We start from the raw sequence: 19,220 nt of genomic DNA on the forward strand, positions 1-19,220 counted from the left end.
CGGTTAGCCTGCTAGCTTCGGCCTCGCGCGAGGGCTTTCTCTTCCAAAACCCTAGATCTGTTTCTTCCGTCCATGGCGTCCTCTTCCCGTGCTCCGGCCACCGGCTCTGCTGCTCATACGGAGGAGAAAACCTCCGAGTGAACCGCGTGGGACGGCTCCGAGGTCACTTCGGCTGACCTCAAATGGCTTCACAATACTCGCCGAATCCCAATGGGGGTCCAGTCCCGGCTTCCCGGCGGCGAGGTCGTCCCCGCCCCCGAGGAAGGTGAACATGTCGTCTTCCTATCTCATTTTGAGCGCGGATTCGCCCTTCCGACTAGCGATTTCTTCCGTTCTTTCCTTGACTTCTTTGGTCTCCAACCTCACCATCTCCCGGCGAATGCCATCCTTACTCTCTCGGCCTTCGCCACTTGTTGCGAGGGTTATCTCGGCCTTTGGCCATCCATTGCCCTGTGGTCCCGGTACTTTATGTTCCGGCCGCAGGTTATCCCGGATAAGGAGAACCCCGGCGCACCGAAGATGATGACACAGTGCGGGGCTGCCACCATCGTTCCTCGTCGCAACTCCAAGTTCCCTAAAATCCAAGGACTCGAGTCGTGCAAGAAATGGCACCGGACCTACTTCTATGTCAAGAACGCCACCGCGACCGACTATATCAACCTTCCAGAGTTCGAGATCGGCCCCCCGGAGGAAAAAAGGAATTGGTCTGTCGACTCCAAGGACTCCCTCCCGCAGACAGACGAGATCCATGCCCGGATCCTCGAACTCAAGAAAACCGGGATGTCGACTGACGACCTCCTGGCCACCTTCATATACCGGCGCCTGTGCCCACTTCAGCGCCAGGATCACAAAATGTGCCACTACGGCGGTCAGTTTGATCCGGATAGGATCTTGACCGTCAAGCTTTCACACGCGGAGGTACGGCGCCGGGTCAGAGCTATCGCCAAAACCAGTATGCCGGAAGACTGGTCGTGCAGTATGCCGGCATATGCCCGGAATCGTCGTGCTCCCAAGGTAAGTTTTATGTTTCTGCCGCTTCATATCTGTATCCGAAATACAAGTATGCCGGCTTCTATCTAACATATTCTTGTCCAGTTTAATCTGACTCCCTTGTGTAGAGTTTTACCCTTCAACGCCAAGAGGACGGGAACTCCCCCGACAAACGCTTTGCGCCACCACGCATAACGGCCGACAATGAGGACCCCGACTCGAAGGACTTCATGCCAATCTCGCTTGCGGTTCCTCGTCGCCTTGAGCGTAAGTACCCCTATACTCTTTTGTGACTGCTGAACTTTCGTCAGTAAGGTGAGTTTGACTATCTTCTCCCGTATTCAGCCGAGTCAAGCGAGCCTATTGCGGAGGCACCTACTTGGGAGAAACATGCCGTGCCGAAGAAAAGGCGTGCCTCCGAGACAGAACTTCCGCCGAAAGTAAAGCGGAAGAAGATAGCGGCTCGTGGGCCCAAACCCAAACCCCTGGTCGTCGGGTAAGGCCTAGCTCACCTCCACTACCTATGTCGGCCTTCTTCTTTTGTTGTTCAGTAAAAAATTTAACTTTCTTCTTTGCAGCGAAGCTCTGGATGCCACTCAGTCCCAGTTGTGCATCGCGTCCGAGATTCCGTCTTCTCAACCTTCCCGCACCGAATCCTCTGAGCCGGCTGTGGGCGGGATTGAGACCGTCGCGGATCCGACATCTCCAGCCCGGGATATTGATCCGAGTACCAACGCCCCCGTCGCCAGCCAATCCGAGATTCCTACGGCCGGGGTCTCGGCCAATGAAAGTGTTACCGAGCCAACGCCTTCCTTGGTCGCAACGAAAACCACCTTGGAGGCACCAGCCTCCGAGACTCCGCAAGATCCGGGAGCGGCTCTCTAGGACCCCCAAGGCCCGGAACCGACTCCAACTCAAACCCGGATACCAACTCCGCCGTCATCTCCAACGCACCCGGAGCCTACTCCTACTCCTGCCCGGATTCCAACTCCGCCATCATCTCCCAAGCAATCGAAGAAGACTACCCTGGCTACTGTCGCCCGCGCCGCCAAGGCTAAATGCCCCGCTGCCATAGCGGGATCGAACGCTTTAGCGCCAGCTGCCTCGCGTCGCTCATGCCGGCAACATGATATCCCGGTTCAGACGAGCAGCGGGCAGAGCTGGGGTTCACTTGGCCAGTTTGTCACGGACTGGAACCAGGCGGATTACTGCGAAGTGACCTCCAGCACCGTGCAGGCAGCACGACAAAACCCTTTGGTGGGGCAACCACCGGCAGCGACTCCGGAGTCCTTGGCGGCCCGGATGTACCAAGCTCGAGTGGCCATGTTCGAGGCAGACCGAGCCACCGAGGTACGCAAAATTCCTTGACAAATCTTAACTCCGAGCTCAAGTATAGTATCCATACTCCTAGTCCCCGAGGTTCAGGGTGGGTAAGAATTAGTCGGCCTAAAGCTTAGCTTGTGGAACTTCAAACCCTTATTCCCCTAGGTTCAGGTCGGGTTTAGAATAGTCGGTCTGAAGCTTAGCTTGTAGAACTTCAAACCCTTATTCCCCTAGGTTCAGGTCGGGTTTAGAATAGTCGGTCTGAAGCTTAGCTTGCAGAACTTCAAACCCTTATTCCCCGAGGTTCAGGTCGGGTTTAGAATAGTCGGCCTGAAGCTTAGCTGTCTGTTTTGGTAATCTTATTTGCACCCTTTGATCTGGCAGCTCTGCAAGAATAAACGCTCAGCAGCCTTCAAAAGACTGTTGGGCATGTATAAGAAGTTGGAGGCATCGCACGAGGCCTTGAAGGCGGAGCGCGAGAGCCAGAGTAAGTATATCCTACCAGTATACAATCTTTGTCCACGTATGCATAGTAGACATAAGTTGACATCTGTTCTTGTCCTCAGCCAAAGACAACGCTCAAGTGGAGGAGCTGCTAAGGCGCATCTCCGAGTTACAAGGTAAGAATCTGCTCGCAATCCGAGTTTTACTGACCTTGAATGTCGGCTCCTGTAACATTTGTTCTAGCTTACCAGATGAGAAGACTCGGCTAGTCCGAGCAACATCAGAAAGGGGTCGCTCATCTGCAGGCTGAGATGACTGCGCAGGTCGAGGCGCATAAGACCGAGGTGAGCCAATTCACCTCGGCCCTCTCCGCTCGAGAGGAAGAGAAGATTAGTCTGGAGGGCGAGGTCAAGAAAGTCAAGGAGGCCGCCGCCGCGCTCGAGACTCGGGCGACAATCGCCGAATTGGAAGATGCCGAGAAGGCGGGCCTGATCGAGACTCTCAAGCGTGATATCATCACGATCGATACCATACTTACAAGTAAGTTGAACCTTTCCATGTAATTACTTGCTTGACCGGTAGCACTGTTATTCCGAAACTGATTGGTTGTCCGCTGCTCTTGCCAAAGTGCTTCCCCCTATCTGTCGAGCATGCCCAAGCGACCGTGATAAAGGCTCGCAGGAAAAGGGACCCGTCCGTGGGAGAGGTGTTTGAGTGGAACTTGGAGGATTACCTGGTGAGCATCATGAGCCGGGTTAAGCCTCTCAAGGCGTTCGGCATCGACATGGTGGATGCCTGCCTCCGACTCTTCAAAGCCCTATGGCCCGGGGAGGAGGTGCCTGAGGAAATCTCAGATTTGGCAAAGCGGCTGGCCGAAGGCCCATCCCGGCTAGATGAATGGCCGGAGTCTACTGTACGCGTCGGAGCCGACGAGGCTTTGTCGTTCGTACTTTCTTGGTATGACGGCATTAACCTCGATGTGCTCCAGACCATGCGTGCCGACTCTCGTTATCTCTCAGACCCGGAGCTGGTTGCTAAGAGCCGGGAGAGGGCTTATTCTTTTATCCCCTACGCCGACGTGCACAAGTTTGTCCAAGGCCCTCCCTCAGACGCCGACACCGAGGCGACAGAAGAGGATGAAGAAGCGGAAGACGAGGGAGCTGCTGCGGAGTCGGCCTCCCCCGAGCCGAGTTCCGGTATCAACAATCCGGCTGCATCATCGTAGTATGCTTGCACAAAAACCTTAGAATAGTTAGATCCCCGGGATGCCGGGTTCAGATGTAACCGAAATACTCTTGTTTGTTAAGTAGCCAGTTCTTATGTTAATGAAATTCCTTGTTTATCATAAACCCGGTCGAGTCCCCGAGTACCTCTTTCCTCATAGCAAAATTTTACAACCTTGGTTCTTTTGTCTGCCTTGTCGGCATTCGACGTATGAATCGCAAAGTCATAAAACCACCATTCGGAAAAAGATTATTCGGAAAACTTGCCAGGCAACGAAAAAAGTCAAAATAACTTGCCGAGTTAAAAAGAAGCATATCTCGGATCGCTTCTTTGCTTATTTCCTTAGTCGTTTTTCATGTGCGCGGTTATCTCATACCCATTTCTAGCTTGCCATGAAGCCGGACTGCGGACAACAGCGAAGTCATAGAAGGGTGTTGTCAAGACCGACACAGTACTAAATCAACCGCAAGATTACGCAATTAAGCCATGCCGACATACAAAATAACAAAGGCAGCAAGTCACTCAAACGACACAGAAGTCCTCGAGTTTCATTTAAGAGCTCAGCGGATAATTTCATTGATAATTTCATTGTCTTAATTGAAACATTCGTCATAAGGAAAAAGCAATATGAATACGATATGAATACTCAGCTTTCAAGTATAGAACGGACGGAGCAATGCTACATTCCATGGCCTCTTGGTCTCCTCACCCGACCGGTCTATCCTGTTCACCTTGGGGTCCTGAGCATCTATAAGATAGTAAGAATCGTTGTGGAGCACTTTGCTCACGATGAAGGGTCCTTCCCATGGAGGTGACAATTTGTGCATGCCGGCCGTGCGTTGTACAAGCCGGAGGACAAGATCTCCTTCCCGGAATACTCGCGAGCTGACCTTTCGGCTGTGGTAACGCCTTAGGTTCTGTTGATAGATGGCCGACCGAGATAAAGCCAATTCTCGTGCTTCTTCGAGTAGGTCGATATCATTTTCTCGGGCCTCTTTTACCTCGACCTCCGTGTACATGGTTACTCGCGGAGAGTCATGTTCAATGTCGGCTGGTAAGACGGCTTCTGCCCCGTATACGAGGAAGAATGGCGTATAGCCTGTAGAGCGATTAGGAGTTGTCTGAAGACTCCAAAACACAGCCGGGAGTTCGTCCAGCCAGCATCCCGGGGTGCGCTCTAGTGGTTTGATTAGCCGGGGTTTTATGCCGGCCAAGACCATGCCATTTGCTCTTTCCACTTGCCCGTTGGACTGAGGGTGTGCTACCGCAGCAACGTCTAGTCGGATTTTCTTCTTGGCACAGAAACGTGCAAAAGGCCCCTCCGCAAAGTTCGTTCCATTATCCGTGATGATACTGTGCGGGTATCCATATCTCAAAATGATATCTTTCAAGAATGACACCGTTGTTTTGCCGTCACACTTTTTTATCGTCTTGACTTCGATCCATTTAGTGAACTTGTCGACCATTACCAGGATATGCGTCATGCCTCCTCACGCTCGCTTGAACGGTCCTACCATATCCAAGCACCAGACAGCAAACGGCCAAGTGATTGGGATGGTTTTAAGTTCGGACGCCGGCATATGAATTTTGCTGGCATATCTCTGGCAACCATTGCACTTCCTGACTAAACCTTCCACTTCCTGCAGGTGTTTCTCCCTCAGGGAGATGTTGGAGAAATGAACTCATTTTTACATTTGGATTTAAAACTTTGTCCAAATCTTGTAAATTTGGCACACTAAGCACATTTGGTATGTATTGCATGTATGCAAAAGCCTTTTCAATTTGGACGTGTTTTCATATTTTTTGACTTTCAAATTCAGTTTTGTTGTGTTTCGGCCAAAATGATACGACATACATGATTTGAAGTTGTGGAACAACTATTGGAAGTATGCAAACATTGTTAGTACTTGACTCCTCGAACAAAAGTTCAAAAAAACTCTTTACTTTTGCAGATTTGAATGGATTTGAGTGGATTTAAATCCTGGTCAACGCGAAGTCAACTTTCTCAAATGGGTTTAAAATTTCAACTGTGTTCTTAACTTTTCATGTACTTTCTATTGGTGCAATCAGAAAATAATTTGAAGAATGTCGAATCTTGGGGGTTCTTCCAACTGCAGCCATTTTGCTGTGCTGAAATCACTGTTTTCATGCACAAATAGGTTTCAAATTGGACCGAACCGGATGGTATCCAATTTTGCTCGACTTTTATAGTCCAGACACAACTTTTCTTCATCGATTTTCTCATCATTCTGTTTAGTTCCATGGGTTTATCTACTTTTCATAAATAAACTCAGAAAGTCAAAGAATGTACGAAGATATAGTATCCCAAGTCCAGAAAATCTCATATTTGGTGAAACACTTGTGATGCACTCATAAAGCTGTCTAAATCTTCTGGGATTAGTATTGCACACGTTTGACATCAAAAATGTGAAAAACAATCAAATTTTAGTGAATTTGATATACAAAAATTAGCAAATCATTTCAGAAATGAAAATGAAATGTTCTATACCTTCATTACTTCATTACTATCATTTACACTTAACTCAAAAGTATAAAAATGTTAATAATATTAAATAGTTGTCCGAGAAATAACCCTTAGATCCAGCTAAGATTTCGATTCCCAGTAAAAAAAATAGAATAGAAAAATATGGGACAAAAAATAAATCCACTTGGTTTCAGACTTGGTACAACCCAAAAACACCATTCCTTTTGGTTCGCACAACCAAAAAATTATTCTGAGGGTCTACAGGAAGATAAAAAAAATAAGGAATTGTATCAAGAACTATATACAAAAAAATAGGAAAAAGGGCTCGAATAGAAAAATAGAATCAGACTCAAGTTCGGAAGTAATTACACATAATAGAAAAATGGACTCAGGTTCAAGTTCCGAAGTAATTACACATATAGAAATTCAAAAATAAATTGATACAATCCACGTCATAATCCATATAGGATTTCCAAATTTATTAAAGAAAAAGGGAGTAATCGAAGAATTAGAGAAAGATCTACAAAAAGAAATTAACTCTGTAAACCAGAGACTTAATATTTCTAACGAAAAAGTTAACGAGCCTTATAGACAACCTAACATTCTTGCAGAATATATAGCTTTTCAATTAAAAAAAAATTATGCAAGTGTCAATTTGTAGTGATACTTCATCACATAAAAAATATCAGAGCATTTTTCTAAATTTCACAATGTATTTCATGTACATTGCACCACATAGGGAGATGTTGGAGAAATGAACTCATTTTGACATTTGAATTTAAAACTTTGTCCAAATCTTGTAAAATTTGGCACACTAAGCATATTTGGTATGTATTGCATATATGCAAAAGCATTTCCAATTTGGACGTGTTTTCATATTTTTTGAATTTCAAATTCAGTTAAATTTGTTGTGTTTGGGCTAAAATGATACGACCTACATGATTTGAAGTTGTGTAACAGCTATTGGAAGTATGCAAACATTGTTAGTACTTCACTCCTCGAAGAAAAGTTCAAAAAAACTCTTTATTTTTGCAGATTTGAATGGATTTGAGTGGATTTAAATCCTGGTCAACGCTGAGTCAACTTTCTCAAATGGGTTTAAAATTTCACCAGTGTTCTTAACTTTTGAGGTACTTTCTATTGGTGCAATCAGAAAATAATTTGGAGAAGGTCGAATCTTGGGGATTCTTCCAACTGCAGCCATTTTGGTGTGCTGGGATAGCCAAATGTGGCTATTTTTCCATGATCAACTAAAGTCAACCTTCACAAAATAAGTTGGAATTTGGTCATCTTGCATAAATTTTCATTCGGATTTCATTTGTGCAGTCTGAAATCAATTTGGAGCAAGTTCACTTTCTAAGCTTCCTCTAAAATTGTCCATTGGGTGGGTTGGGACAGCCAAATGTCGCTATAAATTCACTGGTCAAGAAAAGTCAACCTTCTCAAAACATATTGAAATTTGGTAATTTTGCATAACTTTCCATTCGCTATACATTTGTGCAGTCAGAAATCAATTTGGAGGAAGTAAAATTGTGAAAGAAATTCATAAGAAATGATAAGTGCCGATAACAGTACATGCCCAGGTTCAGATAAAGAGCAACAACCTGCTCTTGATCAGTACAAATATGTAGTCTTCGAACAACATACATCAAAATCAACATGGATTAAACAGAGCACAACATCAACATGGATTAACCCCTCCTTTTGGAGGACCTGAGCCATCTACAGCGTCAGCAAAACAAGGAAACTCATGGAGGCGAGTGAGATCTCCTCGCCGCATTCCAGAACCACCATAGTCCAGATAAGCTTCATCATCTGAAGAAGAATCAGAGTAGTCCTATTGTTGTGGTCAGAACCATCAGTAAGAAGATGAAACCTATCGACCACTTCATGGACGTGGACAATGACCCCGAACGACACAGCACTTCTGGTTCTGCCCCCGCTGCAATAGAATCATCAATAAGCTCATCCGCATATTCAGGAGCTGGTTGTGTGGCCGAAGTAGGCACTCTCATCAGCAACCGCTTCGGGATGGCACAAGGATCACGCATCCATGCCCTGAGCTTCACGCAGCGCGGATCAGTCCTACGCAGAATTGCCACGAACTCGCCTCCTAGCTGATTAATCAAATTCTTCGCAAATTCAAGCTCTTGCGCATCCTCCATCAATCCATCCAAACTAAGAACACAGCTAAAAGGCAGTTTTGATTCCTCTCCACGGAAGATGGAGCTCCAAGGGCGAAACGACATGTCACCGGCAGAGCACCTGATGCGCATCGATTGCATCACCGCTGTCGTGCAATCATCACTCGAATCAAAGTGAATCAGAAAGTTGCCAGGCACAGGACATACCGTGATGCGCACTCCCCTTTTGAAGTTGCTGCGCTGCTTCAGAGTTGCCATGACCTCTTCAGCCGAAGGGGCCGGCGGATTGAGCGCTGATCCTGTATGGATGGTAGTAACGATGGCTTTACCTTGCAGCCTCGCCGCCTTCTCTTCCATTCCAAAGGTGCGGAAAATCACTATCTCGGCCACATCGGGCCGAATATCAGGCTCTCCGCGGCAAAATATCTCCTCTTCGAATCGGCAGCAGCTACCGACGTTGTGGTACGGAGGTGGGTTACTGCTCGCAATCGCCGCCTCCCGTTCATTTCTACACACCTACTAGCCGCAGCGCCGCCGCCGTCCTCTGCTGATTTAGGGTTCCAGTCGGGATTTGGGTGAGAGTAAAAGAGAGCAAGTAGGCTCCACATGTAAGGAAAGATGACACTGGCCCCGCCTGTCATCTGAAGCCTCGTCCCACCTGTCATCCTTTGGCTCGGCCCCAGCAGTGAGCCTTTCCTCGGCCCACCTGTCATTAACGATGACTGCCCCACCTGTCAGGACGCACGGACGTGGCCCGCATGTAAGGTAACCAGACCCGTTAAGACCTGCCTGCTTGCACTGTCTCCTCGCAGCCCCACACGCCAGAAACGCGGCTCCGGCCCCACCTGTCAGCACTCCCCGCGGCCGACCCGTCGGAAGCAAACAGTCAAAGGAGCTTGACCGTTATCAAGTGCTCTGTGAGGGCATTTGCGAGGAAGCAGAAAGCGAACAAGTTTAGAAACGAGCACAGTTTTGAGGTTTGAGTATTCCTGAGTACAGCCAAGGGATGACGGATAGTACTGTTAAAACTGAAACATCCCTTAAAACATGCTGTTCCGTGTCCAGTACGTTTTACCTAACCTCGAAATCCTTGAACATTCTCCGTTCGACAACAGATGCACTGCTAACAACTACCAAGGCGTCAAACTTGGCAGCAAACCCATAATTGATAGCACCATATGTATTATGTCAGCGAGAAAGCAAAGCACAAGTCTCTTTACTTTCTCCTTCAACCTTTCCAGTTTAAAGTAGTGAACATAGTTTGGCCAGAGAGGCCAATGGCGTTGGACATGACGGCACTTGCAAACACCTGTTCTTTTCGTCGCAACTTTTGATTTCTTGAGACCAAATTCGCCGGCCAGCACCGCAGAGGGGAGGCGAGAGAGCAGAGAATTGCAGCAAACGTCGTGTGGGGGATCAGATCAGGGTGGTGATGGTGGAATATTTATTGGCGCCGGACTGAAAACAGGGGGACTCACTTGGACCGTCTTTCCCCAACACCTGCATTCCACATGTTGGCCATTTCTCCCCTTGGCATCATGTAATGTCGGATGCTCAATTCCTTGGCTTAAAATGTATAATTGCAGGAATATTGGAGTCGGGTCCAGTTAAATGAAAAGGCATGCAAGAGGAGTTGCCTGAAACATTCACTTATCAAGATGCTAAATTGCTATAAAAGATAACTCAGAATCTGTGTGATAAAATGTATGTGTATGCATACATGCGGAGCATAATCTCACGTCACGTTGTTTCTTTTTTTTTCTGCTTGGATGCCATCACCTCAGAAGGATACCAAGCAAAGCCGTGTGGCTAAGCGGCGGCACGGCCTTTCATCGCGCGGTTTTCTTGCAGGGTGAGTGACGGTTGCATCGGGAATCATCCTCTTCTTCGCTTGGATCGAGGAACGAGTGCTTCAGGCGATTCGACATATCTCAGTGTCACTCTCTTCAATCATTTTTTTCTCCCAGGGCTTGAGTAGTCCGAGACCGTCCCCTACTCCCCTATGTCGATCAGGAGCCAGTAAGCGTACGTACAGATGCTGGCCGATGGATCAGATGGTGGATTGCGTCTTGGCGAATTTGACAACAAGTGCACTTAATTTCTTTGTGTAAAAACCCATGATTTTATCTCTCGGCTAAATCAAGTGCTTCCTCCGTTACATAATTCTTGTAGAAGTATAACATGTATCTAGACGTTTCTTAGTAACAGATACATCAATTTTTGGACAAATTTGAGACAAGAATTATAGAACGGAGGTAGTAATATAGACGTACGTGTGTCCTGTTTTTGTTCAAAGTGTTGGCTTCAACCTCCTCTTCAGGATGATAATCTAATCTCATGTTTGACTTATTAGGTTAGATTCGGCAACAGTGGTGTATAGATGGCAGACCTGGAGCTGCAAAATTGTGACTTTCAGGGTATCATTTGACCTTCTTTAATTAAACCAAATGAACTAAAATTTCAAAATGACACAACTTTTTTAAAAATTATTTCATTTGTTTGAACTAAAAAGGATCAAAAGATACACTAATGGTCACCATGTTGCACCTCTAACTAGGCAGACCCCTTCTTGTAGCCGTTGCCTTAACACCGCGTTTTGTGTTCATCACACATGTACCATAAAAGAGCTCGTTGTTTCTGTCGATCGATTTGGTCCATTGCAATTGGTTTGTGGTTGATAACGCAGAAGATGGCTGTTGTTGTGAGGCCAATTTAAAGCAAACTGCCTGATTTTTATTTATTTTGTATCTCCACTACTCCAGTACACCGAGACAGGGAGATTTTTCTTCGAGGAATTAAGACAGCAGGAATGATTATATTAGTTATCTATGTTCGACAAGATCAGTATCTGAACAACTGTTTGGTGTGTAAGCAAAGTTGGCCAGGCGCTTTTCGTGTTGAAAATTCCAAGAGAAAAAAAATCCATCATGATATTGCCGTCCTATTCTATTGCGGGAGTATTTGGTCGAAGAATCCCATTTTCGTTTAAAAAAATTATGATTTGATGACGAACTAAAAACCAGCCCAGCGATATATCCACGGGAACATGACACCTGATCCGTACAGAAGAAATCCCCAGATCACGCCCACGAGCACAGGAAATCCAATCCAGTGTAGGCCGGCCTCAACCATTTCAAAACAGCTGACCAAGCAACACGACATGCATGAATCATCACCAGTGGATACTAATCATATTGTCACTATTACTTTTCTGAATCAGGTACTATAGAAACAGCTAAAAATGATTAGGGCAAGATTGTGGATCTCAACTAATCCACTGCCACTAGCTACTGCACGGTACTAACCGCTGATTTTTATACACGCAACACGCCAAACTGCAAATGTCCATAGTTAATTGTTGTCATATGTAGCTCGGTGCTAGCTGATGGTGGTTGCCGGAGATCAATCAGAGTATATCTGCCTTTTTAGCCGCTAATTTGGAAACAAGGGGTCACTTCATTACCAGTTAGCCATTAGGCCAGGTCATTCCGAGATTAGGCATGTCTCAGCTGGCTTGCTTAGCAGAGTTGAAACCGGCCAAACCAAAGTGCGGCGTTTTGACCACCGTGCGCGCTAGCTGTATTGTTAACTAGTGTATGCGAGATCGTGAGTTAGTAGACCAAATTTGCGCCTAAAGATCTATATATGCCCACCTTGCTTTTAGTATTTTATTTAGACACATTTTCATGTAATCAAAATGTGACGCTAAGCATGTAATGAAAAGACGATATATATGACCATATCCGATGCCACTAATAATCTTTGCGTGTTTGCCTGAAATTAACACGATCGGGTCAACGCATGTGTTTGTGCGGAGTTGGGGACCAAGACTCAATTGATAGCCTCCCTCTGGAAGAATAAATTACTTTGCTACGGAGTACTAGACAGTAGTGACAAGTTAGATAGCACGCAGCCTTTGTCACGCGTCCATCGTGGCGTGAGAGCCTTCACTTGCCGTGCCACTTTCACATTGCCCACCTGCTGCTAGCTAGTGAAACTTGATGTGGAAATCTTGTTGTCGCGTAGAAAGTTTTGTTATTCTTGTGCTGAAGTTGAAAGTATTTTCATGTTTATCTGCAAAAAAGGAAAGTTTTTCGTTTAAAGTTAAAATCTTGGGTTTTTTAAATATACAACCTCACATTCGTTCAAGGGTTGTCGGATGTCTAAAATGGACCACGATGGTAGCGAGATTAGTGGGCGTCTTGTCAGATATTTTTTTAGGCAATCAAGAGTGACGGGGCCAGGGATGAGTATACCCACTTGAATGCATTACTTAGAGCCATACTTCTACATGCAAGGAAGATAATCACGCCACAAGTTGGCGCTATCTTTAATTGATACATTTCAATCTAAAATTCTATAGAGACTCCTAAAAAGATCCAAACAAAGGTCAACCATTGTAATCACAAAACCGCCCGCCAAAGTAAACCGAAGCTATCATCAATGTGTTATGTGGCATATTAGGTTTGTTGTATAATTCATAGTCCACAGATTCTATGAGGTCATTACTACAGTGCAGCCTCCTCTCATTTAAAGTGGCGGTCTGTGTTCGAGTAGAACAGTCATCCATCCGGTGCTTTTTGAGTTGCCATGCCCTTTTGATAAAATTCAATGGAGAATTACTTATTGTACTTTTAATATACCACTACCAATAACATGTTTGGGGATTGGTTATTTAAATGGTGTTGACAAAAAATACAAAGCTCACGAACGGGTGGGAATTTCTGCTTTTTGTTGGTATTTTGAAATGCATGAATGATACTCCCTTTGAACCATGTTACTTGTCACAAATTTAGTACAATCAGTGACAAGTAATTCCGAGCGAAGGGAGTATTATTTTTAACAGATCCATAGTTGTTCATCTTTTGCAGGTTATCTTGAGGGTCACAGCGCCGATCCATTTATGATTCTTTCTTTTACCGACAGAGAAGCGGGAACATACGGCTTCTAGATGCACATGGCTGGAGATGGACCATAATATTTTCAACCAGGTTGGTTGACAGAGTGTTGTTAGACTTCGCCATTTTAGTCACGCTTATGCGAGATTTTAGATTCGTGTGACTCTTGAACTGGAATGATGCTTTTTTTGAAAGGAGGATTACTCCCGGCCTCTGCAATGACTGATGCACACAGCCAGACATATCTGGAATGATTGCTATTTCATTTTGCAATGAAATGGATGTGCACATTACATCGATGCAGAGATTACATTGATCCAGAGGCCGGTGCGTTAAAAAAGAAAAGAAAAATCCATCAAATACTTGACGAGTCAAGAGCAAAAGAGTAACCTAGTATCACCACCTGATGTATCATAAAAGAAAAGAACCACGTATTTTCATTCTTCACTAAAAAAAAGCGTTCAACCTTATCCACATAGATGAATAGATCTTATGGTATTAATGTGCATGCATTCAATCCGTGTCAAGGTATTTGTATAGAAAACCCTATTCGGTTAGAAAGCCTCAGAATCATCAGCTGGCGTCTGCACTGCACATGTTCACACAGCTACCCAAATGCCCATCACTTTTCTGTTGTGGAGACCGCCAAAATCAGTGTACAGTTCTTCCATCATTCGTCCTACTAGCACACAATACAGTAAGTACATCATCAGACATGTGAACTCCGTAGACCAACCCATCCAACTCGACAACAATTCATGCCGTCACAACAAGTACCGGCCTTTTACTCTGCGCCTAAGATTCTATACTGATATTCACAGCATAGTACACTGAGGATATGAGGAAAATAATAATTATCCAACCCGGACTTCTTTTGAGAAAATATATATATGCTGCCTGCACTTGTAAGAGATTCGATCATGATGGAAGACTGCATTTAAAAAAAAAAACTTGCAAGACTATACATAGGCAGTGACGCCGTTAGAATATGCGGGTTATGATGATAGGCTTGCAGTTTGCACGCACGTGGGCCATGATAGAACAAATTATACAAAGCTGGTAGAGATTGATGGGCCATTAAAGTCTGCAAGCAGTTTCATTGGTAACCAAGTTTCATCAAGTGGTGCAATATATTAGTAGTAGAGTACTAACATAGTGTACGTCTTCAACTCCTTTTTGTGATTTCAATGTGTGCTTTGCGCTGTAAACAAGCACACTTCACGCCACATATACCTACCCTATACAGTTTGCCTGAACAAAAGATTGTTGGGATATACTACCCATAAAGTATCTCATGCATGGCCTGCTTAGCCAAACTTTAACTTTCTCGTGGGAAGCCAAGCTTTTTAATTCGCACAATACTTAGATCATTATACGTTCAAAGACGATACAAGTGGGTGGTTTACAAGTCCACATTGACATAGTGCTAACTTGGAACAGATATATCATTCCGCTTTACAGTTACTAAATGGAACTATGCGCAAATCGACGATGCATACATGTAGAGTGAGGGTTATAGTCTGAAACTTACATTTCAGCTTTAACTTAAATTGCCAAAGTATATTCCGCTTTACAGCTTACTAAATGGAACTATACGCAAATCGATGACGCATACTAAATGGAGTACATGTAGAGTGAGGATTATTGTCTGAAACTTGCCTTTAAGCTTTAACTTAAATTACCAAAGTAGTATACAAACCGCCGTGTTCCTCAAAATGTGCAGCGTGTGATATGCGTCACAAATTAACAAGTGGTGCTATCAGTTAACTACCTTTTGACAAAGATGAATAGATAACTGAAAAGTGGCCCCACTAAATTCTTTCGTGGACACAGTTCCCGGGAAAGGGCATTCTCTGTGGACCTAACTCCCATTCATCTTTTCGCCTATAAGACATGCCAGGAGACCTCTAACCCGAAGACCACCGGTCTCACTCTCTCAAGTTCTCAACCAAGAGTAACAAGGAAGCAAATAAACGGAGGACTCAATTAAAACGATGAAGAGAGCATCACCATGGCACAGGCTCTCGGAGGCCGAGGCCGCCGTGAATCGCTCCGTGGCGGCGAGCCGCGTGGGGAAGTACTTCAAGCTGGAGGCGCGCAAGAGCTCCTTCACCAAGGAGCTGCGCGCCGGCGCGGCCACCTTCCTCACCATGGCCTACATCATCTCCGTCAACGCCGCCATCCTCACCGACTCTGGCGGCCCCTGCACGGCCCGCGACTGCACCCCGGTGGCGCCCGGAGGCGCCATGCCAGGGCCGGAGTGCACGTTGGGGGGAACTGCGACTAATCCTCCTAACCCGGGCTACCAGCAGTGCCTGGCGCGCACCAAGAGCGACCTGATCGTGGCCACGGCCGTGGCCGCCATGGCGGGCTCCTTCGCCATGGGCGCTCTCGCCAACCTGCCGCTCGCCCTGGCCCCTGGCATGGGCGCCAACGCCTACTTCGCGTACAACATGGTCGGCTTCCACGGCTCCGGCTCCATCCCTTACCGCACGGCGCTAGCCGGCGTCATGTTAGAAGGCATCGTCTTCTTCTTCCTCTCCGCCGTGGGGATCCGGTCGAGGCTGGCAAGGATGATCCCACGGAACATTCGTCTCGCTTCAGCGGTGGGGATCGGGCTGTTCCTCGCCTTCACGGGCCTCCAGGCGAACCAGGGCGTGGGCCTCGTGGGCTCCAGCCCGTCGACGCTGGTCACGCTCACGGCCTGCTCCCAGACCGACCCGGCCACGGGCGCCTGCCTTCCTGGAACCACCTTGCACAGCCCGACCTTCTGGCTCGGCGTCGCCGGCTTCTTGGTTACTGCCACCTGCCTTGCCAGGAATGTCAAGGGCGGCATGATCTACGGCATCGTGGCTGTCACGGCCGTGTCATGGGTCAGAGGCACCAGCGTCACCGTGTTCCCGGACACGCCGGCCGGGGACGCGGGCTTCTCCTACTTCAAGAAAGTGGTAGACTTCCACATGATCGGGACCACGGCCGGGCAGCTGAGCTTCGGCGGGTTCCGCCATGGCAGCGTCTGGCTCGCCATGCTGACGCTGCTCTACGTGGACGTGCTCGACACCACGGGTACAATGTACTCCATGGCGGAATACGGCGGCTTCACGGACGGCGAAGGCGGGTTCGAGGGCGAGTACAGGGCTTTCCTCGTGGACGCCGGCTCGACCGTCCTGAGCGCCGCGCTCGGGAGCACCACGGTGACGACATACATCGAGTCGACGGCGGGGATCAGGGAAGGGGGCCGGACCGGGGTGACCGCGATCACCGTGTCGGCATGCTTCCTGGCGTCGCTCTTCTTCTCGCCGCTGCTCACGAGCGTGCCGCCGTGGGCCGTGGGGCCCTCGCTGGTGCTCGTCGGCGCCATGATGATGCGCGTGGCCAAGGACATCGAGTGGGGCGACATGAAGGAGGCCATCCCGGCGTTCGTCACCATGGCGCTCATGCCGCTCACCTTCTCCATCGCCAACGGCATCATCGCGGGTCTCGCCGTCTACGTCGCGCTGAACTGGTATGACTGGGCGAGGCACGCGTTTGGGAAGGTCGGCAAGGTGCTCGACGAGCGCCGGATCAAGGTCGCCGCTGCCTCCACGGCCGAGATTGGCCCGGCGCAGGACGTCGTCTGATATATCGATCTTGTTGTGATATATGGCCATTTCGGTTCTACTTGTGTTTCCAGTTCTTGGTTAGGCCAACTTAGGATGGAGCTTATGGGACACAGAGAACTGTGACATGGCATGTAGGACTAGTAGGCACTGTTGGGTAACTCTTTGCTTAGGAAAGGCAGTGGGAACTCTTGATGAGATTCTTGATGTGCAATGAGATGCTTGTACGTACTTTGACCATCATGGTCATGGCAAAATTGTTCCCACTGATTCCGCTAGCACGTTTCTTTTCTGACGAATTTGGATAATGGGAAAACTCTAGTTCTCGCTACTGGAGTATGTGTTGCATCGGGTCAAGCTATCATTGCCATCAAGTATGATGGCCTCCAAAAGAACTTTTCGGTGAGTACTGTGACGAGCGAGTGAATCTGGACCGTACGTCCGTACCACCGCGGTAGCCTGGCCTAAACACATGTACTCCAAGACTTGCTGTCGACCTCGCTAACTCTTGAACCTTAGACATGCGTCCTACCTAGCTGGGCATGTTGTACACTGTACCATGTCAGCGCTTCCATACTGTTTCTCTTTGGAAAAAGGTGTGGGATGTAGATACGAGAATATATCATGCCAAGGATGAAGAATTTTTTGCGTGTGGATCGGGGGATGTTTGTACGCTGACCACCGATGCGGTGCTACTTTCCTCCCATTGATTCTCAGCACGTTTCATTCGGCAAAACCATCTGCATCTGGCCATGGTTTGGAAGTAGATTGCGGGCAAACAAGCGTAAGTTTGAAATTGAGGTGTATTGTGATAATCTATTTTTTAATTATTTTTGTTTGGTTAACCAAGTTTTGGCTGCTTTCACGTGTATTTTCTCATCACATATTATAAAACAAGTTTAGCATAGCACGGTTCAGTAACTCTAAGCTGAGCCTAAGTGGGGGTGTGGGGGGGGGGGGGGGGGGCTAAAACTGAGATGACGTCGTCTAAGAAGATGGCAGATAAAATTATTAGTCAAGACTATCTGTAATTTTATATATGTTATTACATGGACGAAACGAAATGAGGATTATGTAACCAAAATCGTCAAAATTTTAAACCTCGAAGATATCACCTAATATTCATCGTAAGGTCTAATAATCAAAAATGTGTGTTGCTATGCAATGTGAATGAAAATTTCATACTTCTTCTGATTCTAAATTCATGTCATGGTTTTGAACTAAAACGGCGACAAGAATTTAGTACCGGAGGGGGTCTCTATTAATTCAGAGTCAGCTCTTCGACCATGAAAATAAACTGTCTCAATATTTTTTTTCAGAGCTGAATTTGGATGCAAAAGTTTCTTCCCAATGTAGACTACCATGCAATAGTGAGGAAAGTGGTCTCCCATTTTGGTTCGAAGACTTGTCGTGACAAGTTTCATAGAAGAAAAGGCTTGTCCCATTGTTCCAATTGAAACCCAAAGACTTATCACTAGTTGTATAACAACCTCGCAACCATTGGATAGTCAAAGGATTGCAAGTCTTAACTATTCCTTTTGTCAACTTACCAAGTGCTTTGTAGATTTTGATCTCTGGATTGTTCATTCTATCAAGTTGAAAATGTGTGGTATGATAGAATTTTTCTACTAGCCTGCATATCTTTGACTTCTCAAAGGTGTCGTCTCTAGCATCTCGGTTACTTGAGAACTAAATCGATCATTCAACTCTATCTCTTGTTGGTCTATTGCAACATTAAACACATTTACTTTGTAAGGATGGAGTATTTTGGTGTTGTGATGCTCATTTCGAGATTTTGTTACATTGACATACCTAAAATTGCAATATGTACTTAAATACCAATAAGCCTTTAATGGAATACATCTCTAAATTATAATAATTTAAATAAACATAGGGCGATTGAAAATACACTTACTTGTGATACATATTTTGGATGTCAATTCATTTTTTATACAAGAGTATGTCACCTCTTGTATAAGACTTTCTCATCCACCTTTATGTTAGGGTATCTCCAACAATCCAACTCACTATTACGAAGCGCATGCACTTCAGCATATAGGTGGTGTGGAAGGAAAAAAGGTAAGAAAAGAGCATGTATAGTTAATTGGGGACG

At 46.4% G+C, this 19,220-nt stretch overlaps 1 protein-coding gene across 1 annotated transcript; it reads left to right on the forward strand.

The window, feature by feature from the left end:
- Window positions 1-15,416: 15,416 nt before the first annotated feature.
- On the forward strand, window positions 15,417-17,385 carry LOC100831081 (adenine/guanine permease AZG2). The gene has a single exon (XM_003577553.4). It carries the CDS (start codon window positions 15,503-15,505, stop codon window positions 17,126-17,128), a length of 1,626 nt encoding a protein of 541 aa, XP_003577601.1. The 5' UTR covers window positions 15,417-15,502; the 3' UTR covers window positions 17,129-17,385.
- Window positions 17,386-19,220: the final 1,835 nt, after the last annotated feature.

The sequence above is a fragment of the Brachypodium distachyon genome, chromosome 4 (genome assembly GCF_000005505.3).
Source record: "Brachypodium distachyon strain Bd21 chromosome 4, Brachypodium_distachyon_v3.0, whole genome shotgun sequence".
NCBI lineage: Eukaryota > Viridiplantae > Streptophyta > Magnoliopsida > Poales > Poaceae > Brachypodium > Brachypodium distachyon.

What these genes read in the sequence shown, in the direction of transcription:
- LOC100831081 (XM_003577553.4), top strand. Translation starts at nt 15,503, where the DNA reads ATGAAGAGAGCATCACCATGGCACAGGCTCTCGGAGGCCGAGGCCGCC.